We start from the raw sequence: 12,654 nt of genomic DNA, 5'->3' as shown, positions 1-12,654 counted from the left end.
GTCCAAGCTTATCCAATGTAATTGGAGGAAGGGTTCTTCAAAAGTTTTGGATGTGGAGAGAGATAACATGGTGTAACATGGTAGAAGGTGTTGGTTGATTTACCACAAGCAGATCCAAGATGGTAGATGATCAGCAAATTGAGCTTTGCCACTGAATGTAACGCCCATCTAGCATAAAGCCTTAAACTATAAATCTATGTTTTGCATTCAAGAGGACTGCTTTTGTTAATCTCCTATCTCTTCCATTCATCCTACCACTACAGTTGTTACTATGAATAAAAAATAAAGATATGGAGCAACAACAACTTGAAGGCAATTGAAATTGCAAAAGCTTGAGGACCACGTAAAACGGAGGACAATCATACAATAGAACAAAGAAAATTTTTCACTCCGACCAGAGATTTGTTTTGCTCTTCAATCAAAGTACATATGCCGCTCATGAAGAACACCATTGATCAATCAAAGAACATTCAACTCAATGGCCAAAGCAAACCATGCTAAATATAGCATAATCACGAAACAATCAAAAAGCCGCAACGGTAAAGAGCGAGGTTCGACATGGTCAAAATGGCCCAAATGAATGCAATCCACCAAGAAATAAACAAAGCTATCTCCTTTACAAGATCAGAGCAATCCACAAGGCTACCTAAAAACAGTACACCACCAAACAAGTTACCTCTCAGCTGAGACAACCCAAGAAAAACCAGCACCAGCACCGGCGGCGCGAAGAACTGCAGCGCCACCAAGCAGAGGTAGTGGTTGTGGAGGAACACCTTCGCCCGCCCGTAATCCATGTCCGGCGCCCGGCTGGCGTGCAGCCGCTGATACCAGCATAGCACGGCCTCGTTCAGATACATCTGGAGGTTAGCGCGGAGCACCAAAAGCTGGGAGAAAGCAGAAGCCACGAGAGCCCAAATTCGGTACTCCTTGAATTCCGGCGACTGGACCTCGCCGGATGGCACCACCACCACCGGATTGACCCAGAGAAGCGGGGCGGCGGCGCCGGAGAGGACGGCAGCATAGAGGAGGATTTGAACCGGAGCGCTACAGGAGACCACGGAGAGGTTCCACCGGAGCTGGTCGGTCCCGAGCCAGAAGGCCCGCGCCGCCCTCGCCGCCGGGATAAAGAGGATCCCGGTGAGGCACCCGGCAAGGATGGCAGCCACGGCCTTTGAGAAGGCGGCATCGGATCCGCCGAGATCGAAGTCGAAGACGGAGGGCGACAGGTGGAAGACGATGAGAAAAGCGGCGAGGCAGCCGAGGAAGCCGGAAAGGAGGCTGAGCTCCTTCTCCGAGCGGCGAGAAGCGGATCGCTCGAGGGAGAGCTTGGCAAGGGCGAGGAGGAGGTGGGCGGCAGCGACGATTGCGGCAAGGGCGGGGATCGTAGCTGGGGTAGCGGGATCCGGGGGGAGGAGGCGGCGGAGGGCGATGTTGGAGAGGGCGACGGCGGCGGAGAGGAAGGAGGTATGGTACTCCGGGAAGTAGAGGCGGGTGCGGAGGGGGGCGTCGGCGAGGCGGAGGCGGAAGAGCTGGGCGCCTGACTCGTCGAATTCGGGTCGGTGGTCCTTGGAGCGGTTGCGGCGGCGGAGGTCGCCAGGGGAGGAGGGGGCGTCGCCGGGGCGGCGGATGGTGGCGCGGAGGCCGTCGCCGCGGGCGACGGAGTCGGGTTGGATGTAGGTGTGGAGGCCGTGGAGGAAGAGGGAAGGGAGGTGGAGGAGGGCGGTGAGGAGAGCGGCGGCGACGGAGACGGCGGCGTGGAGGACGAGGTGGCTTGGGGTGGAGAAGGACATGATTGGGTGGTGAGCGGATTGCTCTGTTTGGGTCTTCTTCGTGGAAGTCGTGGACTGGACGTTGGGCGGTGCAGGTAGATGGATCTGGTCCGGACCGGCGACGGTGGTTGGACCGACAAGGCGACCCAGGCCATCCGGTTTAATCCGCTACTGAGCCGACACTAACAGAACACGCCGTCATCTTTAAAAATAAAATAATAATAATAATAATAATAAGTGGTGAAAGAAAATTTGTCCGTCAAAATTTATATATATATATATATATATATATATATATATATATATATATATATATATATATAGCGGTAATTCACATTATACGCGCATAAATATCCATAAAAATTAAAAAAAAAAAAGAAGGAGTCGAGTGAGAGAAAAAGGAGCAGACTCAAGACTCTTACGCTGGAACACTCCTAGATAGTGTACAGCAAATGAGGCAATCAGCGAGTAAATTTGTCTGCCAGGTATCTTTCACAATTCCAGACAAAGTCTTAAACAATGGACCACATGAGTTTAGAGTTGGTTCATTTTTTCTAATAAAAAAACTATTTTTCAATTCAATTCTTTCTTTTCTTCAAGCAAAGAATGAGAAAAAATACCACTACTAAGATGGAGGAGCGCAGCCATTAATGGTGTACACATGCACTTTGCTTTTGTAATTTTCTCTATGCTCCTTTGTCATGCCCTGAGCCTGAAATGCGACAGGCGTCACACACCTACACGGCAGATCGTATAAGCATGCAAGACTGCAGATCATATCAAAGCAATGCTAAATTTTTGAAATTTATTTTTTGCATCAATAATTTACTCAAAGCAAACTTTCAAAGTTTCAAAATATCATATAACAACATAAATCAAATAATCTAGCTAATATATCTAAAATGCCAATAACTGAATAAAATCTTTGGAATCCAGCGCATTTCCCAATCCCATGCGATCAAACCTCTGGATCTAAAAAATAGAGAAAATAAAAGAATGAACTAAACTGGCCCAGTAAGCAACAAAATACCTCAAAGTGGGGTAAAACATGCCAAATATTTAATGAAAACACAAAATAATGACTGAAAAATAAATCACAGATAACATTTTTTTTTAACTTATTATCATTTTCACAAAACTTTTGATACCAGAATCCCAACATCAATAGGCTATGCCTACATAACCCAGTGGCATGGGTCGCACAAGGTACCAAAAACTACTATTGTTAATCACCGGTGGTAACGGTATTCAAAAACCACTATTCTAATCACCGGTGGTGCAGTGTCGAAACCAGTTTCTCACAGATTACAAGTCGACAAGGCCAACGAATAATTTTCATTGGCGGGGCGAAAACAGATCATAGCCATGCTAAGAATACATACATATACACAAAATAGATTTTTCATAATTTACCGAGTCACATTTTTCAAATTTCATAACATATAACATAATTTTAAAATGATTATTAACATACCTGACCCATTTTACTAAGTACAAAACATATATCAAAATTTAATCAACTAATAATTTATTTTACCAAATAATTTGGAAAATACACTTTGAAGTATTAGGTTACTTACCTCTTCTCGCTTCAAAAATCCCACTTCAGTTAGGCAGATCAGGTACACCTGTTTTAATACAATTAATACATTATCATTCCAGAAGTCAAGTGAAATCAAAATTAAACACCACTGTAGAATGACCTCATGCCCCCAAATCAGGTTGGTCAGGTAACAGTACTCGACTGCCCACATCAGTCCGAGCAAAGTGAGCTAAACTGATTAAGATCAGACATGATTTAAGTGACTCAATGAAGGTCAATGATGACAGAATTTCAAAAAGATCTGACAATACCGAGGTAAATGCTCGGTCAACCACCCGGGTACCGAGGTGGTTCAAGGTCTCCTATCTGGGTCAACCTTGGATCTAAGCAACAAGTAAAGCAAGGCTTAACTAGGATCCCTAAGCTTCTCTAGGGAGAGAAAGAGGGAGAGGAGAGAGAATCTCAGCCCGAGTTCAATCAGGAAGAGGAGAGAATCTTAGTCCGTGTTTAATCAGGGTCTGGACTTGGTTCGTCATAGAGGCACAAATCAATGTATCTGGTCCACGAGTCAAGTAGAGAGAGAAAGTGCCATATGAAGAGAAAATCTTGTAAAGAAAAATTCTATAGAGAGAGAAAGTAGGAAAGAGGGAGAAAAAAGAGCAAAATTAGAGAGAGAGGAGAGAGGAGAGAGAAAGAGAGAAGAGAGAAAAAAAACTTTCTTTTTCCTTCTCAAAATTGGGGATCCATATCTCCCTTTCTTTTCTAAGATCATTGGGCGGCAGGCCAAGGTGGCCCAACCCCCGGCGACGACAGTCTTGGGCGGCCCTTCGGCCGCAGTACCACCGACGACAGTGGTCGGTCGGCACACCATGGGAGAAGAAGAAGGGAAAAGAATGAAGGTCAAGGATGTTCAATCTTGGCCTAATCATGGCTATTTTTCTGACCACCACAATAAGATCTCAGAGTTTTAGGGGCGGCAAGGCTCGGCCTAAAGCTAGTGGCCAACGACGGCGAGCACGGAAGAAGAGATCGAAACAGGGCTCCCCTGTTTCGAGCAATTTCCCTGATGATTCGCCCGCTTCAACCCCAAGTAACAAGGTGGCCAGACAAGGGAAATAACGAGAGCAAGATGCTATACACGTACCTCGGTCCGACGGGTGGTTAGGCGTCTTCTCCGATGAGGAATCAAGGGGGATGATTCGGGATTGGAACTTGGAAGGATAGAAAAATCTGACAAGAATAATTTGGGATTTGTGAGCAAAGCTTCAGGGAAGAGGGGAGGGGCCTTTATAGACCATGTCCTAGGGTTTTTACCGGAGTTCGGCGAGCCCTAAGACTCCTTCTCCATGATGGACTTGGAAAGAAGAAGACTCCCATCAAGAGTCTTCCTCCCCTCCTGGATCACTTGCTGAGCGCGTGGCCTAAATGACCGGCCCAAACCCAACAGGCTGGACCAGGCCCACTCTGAAACAGGGTCTTACACCCTTCATGCTATATGCATTGCAAATGGTTAAATTGAAGTACTACTGCCCCATCGAGGGACATGAACAAGTTAATGAACTTTCTATGGAGTTCCACGCTTTTGGTAAGTCTACGTAGTTCAGTTCACGCACTTTCATCCGACAAGGGGAACCATTGGCTTGTCTTTTGGATTATTTGTTAATTCAATATGGAAAAAGCAAATTGTAGATTGGTCTTCTCCTTCAATAAAAGTGTGAACTTAAACTATAGATACCACTGATAACTTGCATGAAACCACTACTGAAATTAGATGACCACAAAATTGCCTACAATTAATACATTGCAAATAAATAGAACAAAAGGTAATAAAATTGTTTTAACTAGTTGTGTTATAGTGCTTCACAACATTATATTCTCAATTCCCCATGATACAATGTGGATGGAGCTAATTGATGTTTGATCTCCATAAAAATATGATCCTACAGAGATCCCTGTTCTAATGACACCTTCTATATTTTGAGCATCTAAAAGTCTAAAACATTATGTTCAATTGAAAAATTGATTCTATCCTAGTGATCCAACAGCTTCTCCATTTTTTTTTTTTCGGTACAACGGTAGCTCATACAACTCATGTGTAAGTACAACCAAAAGAATTGAGCGAAAGAAAATGACATAGTAGAGTAGGGATAGCGACATCATCCGTCCACAAGACCACACCAGAGTATCGAGCACTAAATAAAGCAATCCAGTCAGCAGCTTTGTTCGTCTTCTATAACACATAGACTGTCTGGAATGAACATAGGCCTCCCACCAGACCACAAATGTCGTACAACAACAGGTGCCTACTCCCAACACAATCCCCACCTTGAATCTAGTCTATTACTATGACAGAGTCCCCCTCCAGGCGGACGCTGTCAGCACCAAGAGCATGCCTTGCCTTGCTTCTCCATTTGGAAGCAAGTTCTAGGTCCTACCCTTGGGTGATGGCTCCCAAGTGTTTTTACTGGAGTATTTTTAAGATGGTGCTTCCGTACTTGTCTTTGTATTGATGCTGTTAGCATGTGATCTAAATATCAATGATTGCCTGATGGGTTGTGTTTCCATTTGGTTAATGTGGAGGAGTATAACCAAAGAACACTGGTATTTAAAAAGTCAAAGGATAATAATAGTTACTTTTAGATATCAGTGGTAATCAAATGAATGAAAATGCATGAAACCTTACATATATGAAAAGGTATGATGAAAAGGTGGGAAAAAAATTATAGATACATGCAAGACTTTCGAAGTGAAACATCTTTCTACATTCTACCTTTTACTCTTCTCCCTTACCATATTTGAAAAAGTCTCTTCTTCTACTCCACCCATGTACTTCTATGAAAGTGGGTTTTCTCTAGGGCCATTTGATCTGCTCATTGGACAAGGATGGGTACATGGACTGCTTACCAAAAAGATCAGAGTCTAACAACAAGTGATCCATTATCTACTTCAAATGGAAATTGGGACCAACATTAGTATCAGAGCTTGGTTGGAAGAAGACAGTGCACATCAAATTATATTGTTTGTTCTAATCAGTTTATTTAATTTGGAGAAATTTATTTCCATGCAATGGCCACAAAGTAGTTTTTGTTGATGCTTCCAAAGTAGAAAAACTAAATAGAATCAACTATCCCAGTTAGAAAAGAAGAGTGTCATATTAATCGATACATGATACTACATATAATGTCGCTGTCACCGAAAAATCTTTGGGGATTGATTAAGCCTCCAAGAAATAAATTGAAAAGTGGGAGGAGGATAAAAACCTTGCCAAGGCCACTCTTTTGGGCCCCATGAAGGATGATTTAATTTTCTTGTTTGAAGACAGAAAGATGGCTAAGAAAATTCTATGTGCCTTGGAGAAAAGTATGGTGAAAAATTCGATATTTAAATACAACTGTTGCTTGAAAAATTTAATGACCTAACCATGTCAGAGGACTCAAGTGTGGTAGATCATGTGAATCATACGACCCTTAATGCTAAATATTTGTCGGCATCCATTCCAATAAAATGCAAGTGTCCACCATGCTTAACTGTCTTCGTCCATCCTGGGACTTTGTTATCCCAGTGATAAATTGTTCTAGTCAAAATTTAACTATGGGCACTTTACAGGGCTGCAAATAGGTCGGATCGACCCATGATCTGATCCAACTCGACCTGTAAAAGATCCAATCCGATCCGAATTTTAGGACCCGCGGGGCTGGGTCAGATTCTAAATTTGGACCCGTTCTATTTTTCGAGTCGGATCGGATCCACTCAATTTCGACTCGGACTCAGACCCGACCCATTTTTTTTTTGGTCAGATTTTTTTTTACATGTTCTTGGGACCGACTAGTTGAATTTAGAGAATGTTGAATTTGAATATGTGAATATAGCTTATCTAGTAAAATATCTATTTTCTTTTCCAAAAAATATTAGAGCAATAAATGCTTAATGTTATTTACTATTATATAGTGGAATTTTGAATATAAAAATATATAGACTTGGACTCGGACCCGGCGTGATCCGAATGACCCGTCGGATCAAAATTTGTAGGCATGGATCCGATCCGATCCGATCCGATTTTCAACCGAGTCAGGTTTGGGTCCAAAATTAGTACCCGAATAAGAAATCAGATCGGATCGGGGTCACTCAGGATCCGATCTGATCCGACCTATTTGCAGCCCTAGTTGTGCTAGCACTTGAGGAGAAAAGAAAGAAGTGCCGTGATACACAAACCTCTTGATCATGGAAGAAAGTGGGAGACCCGACAAGAAATCAAAAAGGCCGTGAAAGGCAAAGGGAAGCAATTCAAGCATGGAAAGAAAAAGAGAAAGAAAGGAGCATGCTTCAATTGCGGTGAATTTGCAGCTTGTCCAAAATGCCAAAAGAACAAGGATGCTACAAAAGAAGACCCAAAGGAAGACTCCAAAAAAATAGTACTCACTGTGTCAGAAGCTATGATTATTGTACCCACAAGGTGCGATTGGCGGACCGACTCCAGGGCAACAAGGTATGTGTGCAAGTCATGAGACAATTTTCTTAACATATCTTCATTACCCCTAGGAGAGCATAGATTGTTCATGGGCAATAACACCTACCATGATGTACTTAGGGTTGGTGATTGTTTATTCTTCCCAATATTTTGTATGCACCTACTGTTATTAAGAATCTCATATCCATGTTTGTACTTGATGAAAAGGGATATGAAGTGAGGTTTGCCTCCAGTTGTGTGACCATTAGAAAAGGTTGTCCTGTTATTGTAAAAAGGAAAGGTGGATGGTATGTATCAAATTATGATTAATAATACTAATGCATATATTTATTCTTACTTGTTTAAGTCTACTATTATTAACCCTTATACATGGTATTTAAGATTAGAACATGCTAATATGGATCAAATGTTAAGAATGAGTAATATAGTATAATTTCCTAACTTTGCAGAGATGGACTATGGCATATGTGAACCTCTTGCATTCTTAACTAAGAGGTCATCTAAGAAAAAATTGCATACTAAAGAATTGTTAGAAGTTGTTCATATAGATGTGTGTAGGCCTATGAGGGTTAAGACATATAGGGGAACGCAATATTTTATCATCTTTATGGATGATTTTTTAAGATTTGGATATATGTATTTAATTACACATAAGTTTGAAGTATTAAAAAAGTTAAAGGAATATAAGAAAGAAGCTGTGACCAAATAAGAGAGTCCTATAAAGATACTTAACAATGATAGAGATGGTGAGTACATGGAAACAATATTTGAAAAATTATGTAAGAAAAATGGGATACACCATTTAAATACTATACCATATACTTCGGAACAAAATGAATTGGTGGAAAGAAGAAATAGGACACCAATGGATATGACTAGATCTATGATGGCTTACGTAGATTTATCTCTTAAATACTATACCATATACTCCGGAACAAAATGAAGTCGTGGAAAGAAGAAATAGGGCACCAATGGATATGACTAGATCTATGATGACTACAAGAAAATACACTTTCAGCGACCAGTTTCGGCAACTAAATGAATAGTGGTCGCTGCAAATAAGGCTATTTGCCACCAACATCCTTCTTAGTTACTGAATGATTGTCCAACACCGACTAAATGCATATTTAGTCGCGGAAAATCAAAACCAAGTTGGCGGGGTGGAGGTAAAATGTTTGGCGACTAAAGTTTGGCCGCAAAAAATAAGGCTATCTGCGACCAATATTCTTGTTAGTTACTGAATAATTGTCCTACACTGACTAAATGCATATTTGGTCGCGGAAAACAATACCAAGTTGGCACGAGTTTAATATTTCGCGCGGACTGGAGGTAAAACTTTTGGCGACTAAATTTTGGTCCTTAAAGGTTTACCTCTAGCGACTAAAAAAAATTTAGTCCAGAAAAACTTTTACGAATGGCACCTTTTTCTGATGAAAAAATTGGGCAGAAAGTTTGAGTTTTTTAGTGACCAAACTTTTGGTAGTGAAAGGTTTCCGTAAAATCGAACGATGTTGTACTAGTCCCTGTAAGATGCTAATTTTTAAGTTCAAAAAAAAAAAACTGCTTATTTTCAAACGGTGCCGTTTAACACCTTAATTCACTTAGGCATATCCTTGTTTCTTCGGCTGAATCTCAATCCCACAACTTTTCTTCATACTTAATTTTATTATTATTATTATTATAATATAATTTTAAAAGCTCGAGCTCGGTGCTTGACTCCTTGTCAAATAAATATACGGATCGACAAGATACGCGACATGCGGACGTGGGAACGGGAATCCGCTTAGAAATATATAGAATTCATGGACATCCTACGGGCAGGATCGAAAATCCGCTTAGAAATAAATTTGCACGCATTCTTGTTAGTTATTGAATGATTGTCCTACACCAACTAAATGCATATTTGATCACAGAAAATCAAAACCAAGTTGGCGCGAGTCCAGTATTTCCCGCGAGCTGGAGGTAAAATTTTAGGCGACTAAATTTTGGTCCCCAAAGGTTCACCTCCAGCAACTAAAAAAAAATATAGTTATGCATGTAGGAAACGTGTGAGAAACCAAACAAACCCTAGCTAATTCTCTATTCCTCTATTCGGCTTCATCTCCTTGCCTTCACCCGTCACGTCCTTCGCCCGTTCGCCCGTTCCCAAGTCTCTTCGGCGTCGACGTCCCAAGGTAAGTCTCCTCCAGGATTTTAATTTGGCAGAGGCCGAGAGGGAGATGGAGAGGGAGAGGGAGAGGGAGAGGTGGGGGTCGTCAGGGCTGGGTTGTCGGGAGATTTAGAGGCGAGGCGGGAGAAGAAGAAACCCAAGGCTTCTCCTCCTTCGCCGCCGCTGCAGCCACCGCGGAGAGGTGGGGGTCCTCGGGGCCGGAATGTCGGGTGATTTGGAGGCGAGGCGAGAGAAGAAGAAACCCTGGAGGGCTTCTCCTCCTTCGCCGCCGCCACAGCCACCGCAGCCACCGCGGAGGGCTTCTCCTCCTTCGCCAGGTCCATTCCAGTCAGGGCGGCAGGGAGAGAGAGCAAGGAGGCAGGGAGAGAGAACGAGGAGGCGAAGGGGATTTGGGGCGAGGGCTTTTTCTTGGGCCGGCAGGGAGAGAGAGTGAGGAGGGATTTGGGGACAGTAGTTTTGTTTTGGGTGGAGAGAAAGAGAGGGGAGGGATTTGGTTGGCTTGATACACGTCTGAAGCCGCTCTTATCTTTCATCCCTTCACTTTTTTGGTTTTGGTCTTGGTTTTCCTTCCCTCACGTTACTCCTGGTCCAGCTGGGCCATCGGGAAGAAAGATAGGGGGATTGGAGATGGACTTCTTAGAGGGTGGAGATTCTTTAATTTTATCCTCTTTGTTTATTCTTCTGTTTGGGTTGAATGGTTGCCGTGCTGTGATGTAGCTTGGGTATCGAAGGGGAGATGGGAGATGGGAGATGATGGGATGGGACTTCTTTTAAACTTATTATTTTTCCATGCTTATATTCAAGGATTATATTAAACTAAAGAGGCTTCTTGTCTATCTTTGTTAGATTCATGCATCTTTGTTGAAATAGTATACTTGACAGCTATCTATTTTCATATCATTTTTTTAACTATTTTGTACTTATTAAAATTTATTATTATTATAATAATTAAAAAAAGAAAAGGTCTCAGTCACTGAATTTGTCTTAGGCCCCCAAATGTGTTGGGCCGCCCCTGGTTTTCTACTGCAACTTTTTTTTGCAGGATACAAAAATAAATCTATAAACTAATCAATCTAACTTGATGAAGTACTTTGTAGTCAAAATGGACAAGAGTTGGATGACAATAAAAAATAGAATGAAGAGTAAAGAGTATAGAGAAGGGGTGAAGTCTTTTATTGAATTTGCGGTGGCAAATTTAGGCTCAGCAAATGATATTTGGTGTCCTTGTGCTGAGTGCATGAATGACAAAAAACAAAGCATTCAAGTTGTCAAGATTCATTTGATGTTGAAAGGAATCTCGCCTTCTTACAAGACTTGGGTGCAACATGGAGAATCTGTTCACGTGCATCAATCTTGTGTTTCAAACGATGCTAACTGTGACAATGGTGGAGGTGTTGAGGATAGAATGGCTGGGGATAGCACCGATGATAGGGACGAATTGTCTAATATGCTGGAAGATGTTTACATGGGCGCTTTCATGAATGATGATATTGACGAATTGCCTAATAACTTGGGGAGGGAGGATGCACAGAATTTTGATAAGTTGTTCGATGATACTCAACGACCCGTTTATCCTGGTTGAGCTTGCGAAAAGAATCTTCCCAATCTGGTGTGCATTTAACATCAGAGGAGATGTCTAGGCAAGCACTTGGAAAAAGGAAGAGATACATTCTTGGATTTGGGGTTGGGCCAAAGCCCTCTTCATCTTCTTCCACACCTAGTCGTATGTCACAAGACCATGTTGGAAAGTTGCAGAAACTTAAAGCTGAGATGGAGGAGATGAAGATGGAGCGTGAGGAGCTGCGGAGGCAATTGGAGCAAGAGAGAAGAGAGTGTGAGGAGGAAAAGAAAGAGCGAGAGGAAGAACAGAAGCAAATTACACATCTTACAAGTTTGGTGACAAAGTTCTTAAAGGAAAGACTCAAACACACAAGTCATCTATCCATCATGATGGGGCCATGTATTCAACTGGTGGTACAAATACTCGTTGGTATGTATTTTTATTTATATTACGTAGGTTATGTAGAGATTTTGACCAAATTAAGCGAAATGTCATTGTGAACTTATACTTGAATTTTAGTTTATTATTTTTCACATGTGGTATTATTTTTCACATGTGGTTATTGATTGTGTATTCTTTTTTGCTTTCTCAGATACATGGTGGAGTTATGAGCATGCATGTGAAATCTAGTTTTTGGTACATGGATAGCTTTTGTTCAGATGATCATGGTGGAGTTGTCTACAAACAGAATCCAGTTTTTGGTATAAGAATATTTTTGTCTACATGATGGTTGTTTGGATGAATAGCAAGATCAGATATTTTGGGATTTTTAATTTACATTTTGATGTGTTTGGTGATGATTATCACCTTAACATATGGTATGGATGAAACATTGTGATGTATGGTTAATAGGTATGCTTGACTTTAGACTTATAGATGATGATATTTATAATGAATGATTATGGATTTTCTTTGTCAACCAAACGTTGGTCGTTGTTATTGTACCTTAGGTGACCACACAATATTGGTCGCCAAAACCTTTCAGTGACTAGGGTTCGGCGACGAAGGGTATGCTAGTCACGAAAAGGTTTCGGCGACCAAATATGGTTATTCGGCGACTAGAATCTTAGTCGTTGAATATGTATTTTCTTGTAGTGTAATTTTTGGGGAGAGGCTTTAAATACTGCAAATTACATCCTAAAT

The 12,654-nt window shown here is 41.7% G+C and overlaps 2 protein-coding genes across 3 annotated transcripts; one reads left to right on the top strand and one right to left on the bottom strand.

The window, feature by feature from the left end:
- Positions 1-362: 362 nt before the first annotated feature.
- LOC103715051 (transmembrane protein 161A) lies at positions 363-1,865 on the bottom strand. The gene has a single exon (XM_008802557.3). It carries the CDS (start codon positions 1,788-1,790, stop codon positions 513-515), a length of 1,278 nt encoding a protein of 425 aa, XP_008800779.2. The 5' UTR covers positions 1,791-1,865; the 3' UTR covers positions 363-512.
- An 8,049-nt stretch (positions 1,866-9,914) lies between these two features.
- On the top strand, positions 9,915-12,419 carry LOC120104155 (capping protein inhibiting regulator of actin dynamics-like). Of its 2 annotated transcripts, none has more exons than XR_005506606.1 (2): positions 9,915-9,954; positions 12,104-12,419. XR_005506606.1 is itself a non-coding variant. In XM_039114685.1 (2 exons), the coding sequence occupies exons 1-2, from the start codon at positions 11,583-11,585 to the stop codon at positions 12,139-12,141; spliced, it is 396 nt and encodes a 131-aa protein (XP_038970613.1). In that variant the 5' UTR covers positions 11,566-11,582; the 3' UTR covers positions 12,142-12,419. The 2 variants fall into 2 exon arrangements, 1 of the variants encoding a protein (XP_038970613.1); XM_039114685.1 differs by lacking the exon at positions 9,915-9,954 and adding an exon at positions 11,566-11,940.
- Positions 12,420-12,654: the final 235 nt, after the last annotated feature.

The sequence above is a fragment of the Phoenix dactylifera genome, chromosome 17 (assembly GCF_009389715.1).
Source record: "Phoenix dactylifera cultivar Barhee BC4 chromosome 17, palm_55x_up_171113_PBpolish2nd_filt_p, whole genome shotgun sequence".
In the NCBI taxonomy this organism is placed as follows: domain Eukaryota; kingdom Viridiplantae; phylum Streptophyta; class Magnoliopsida; order Arecales; family Arecaceae; genus Phoenix; species Phoenix dactylifera.
The sequence above is the reverse complement of the archived record's forward strand: the minus strand, read 5'-3'. Positions and strand labels throughout refer to the sequence as shown.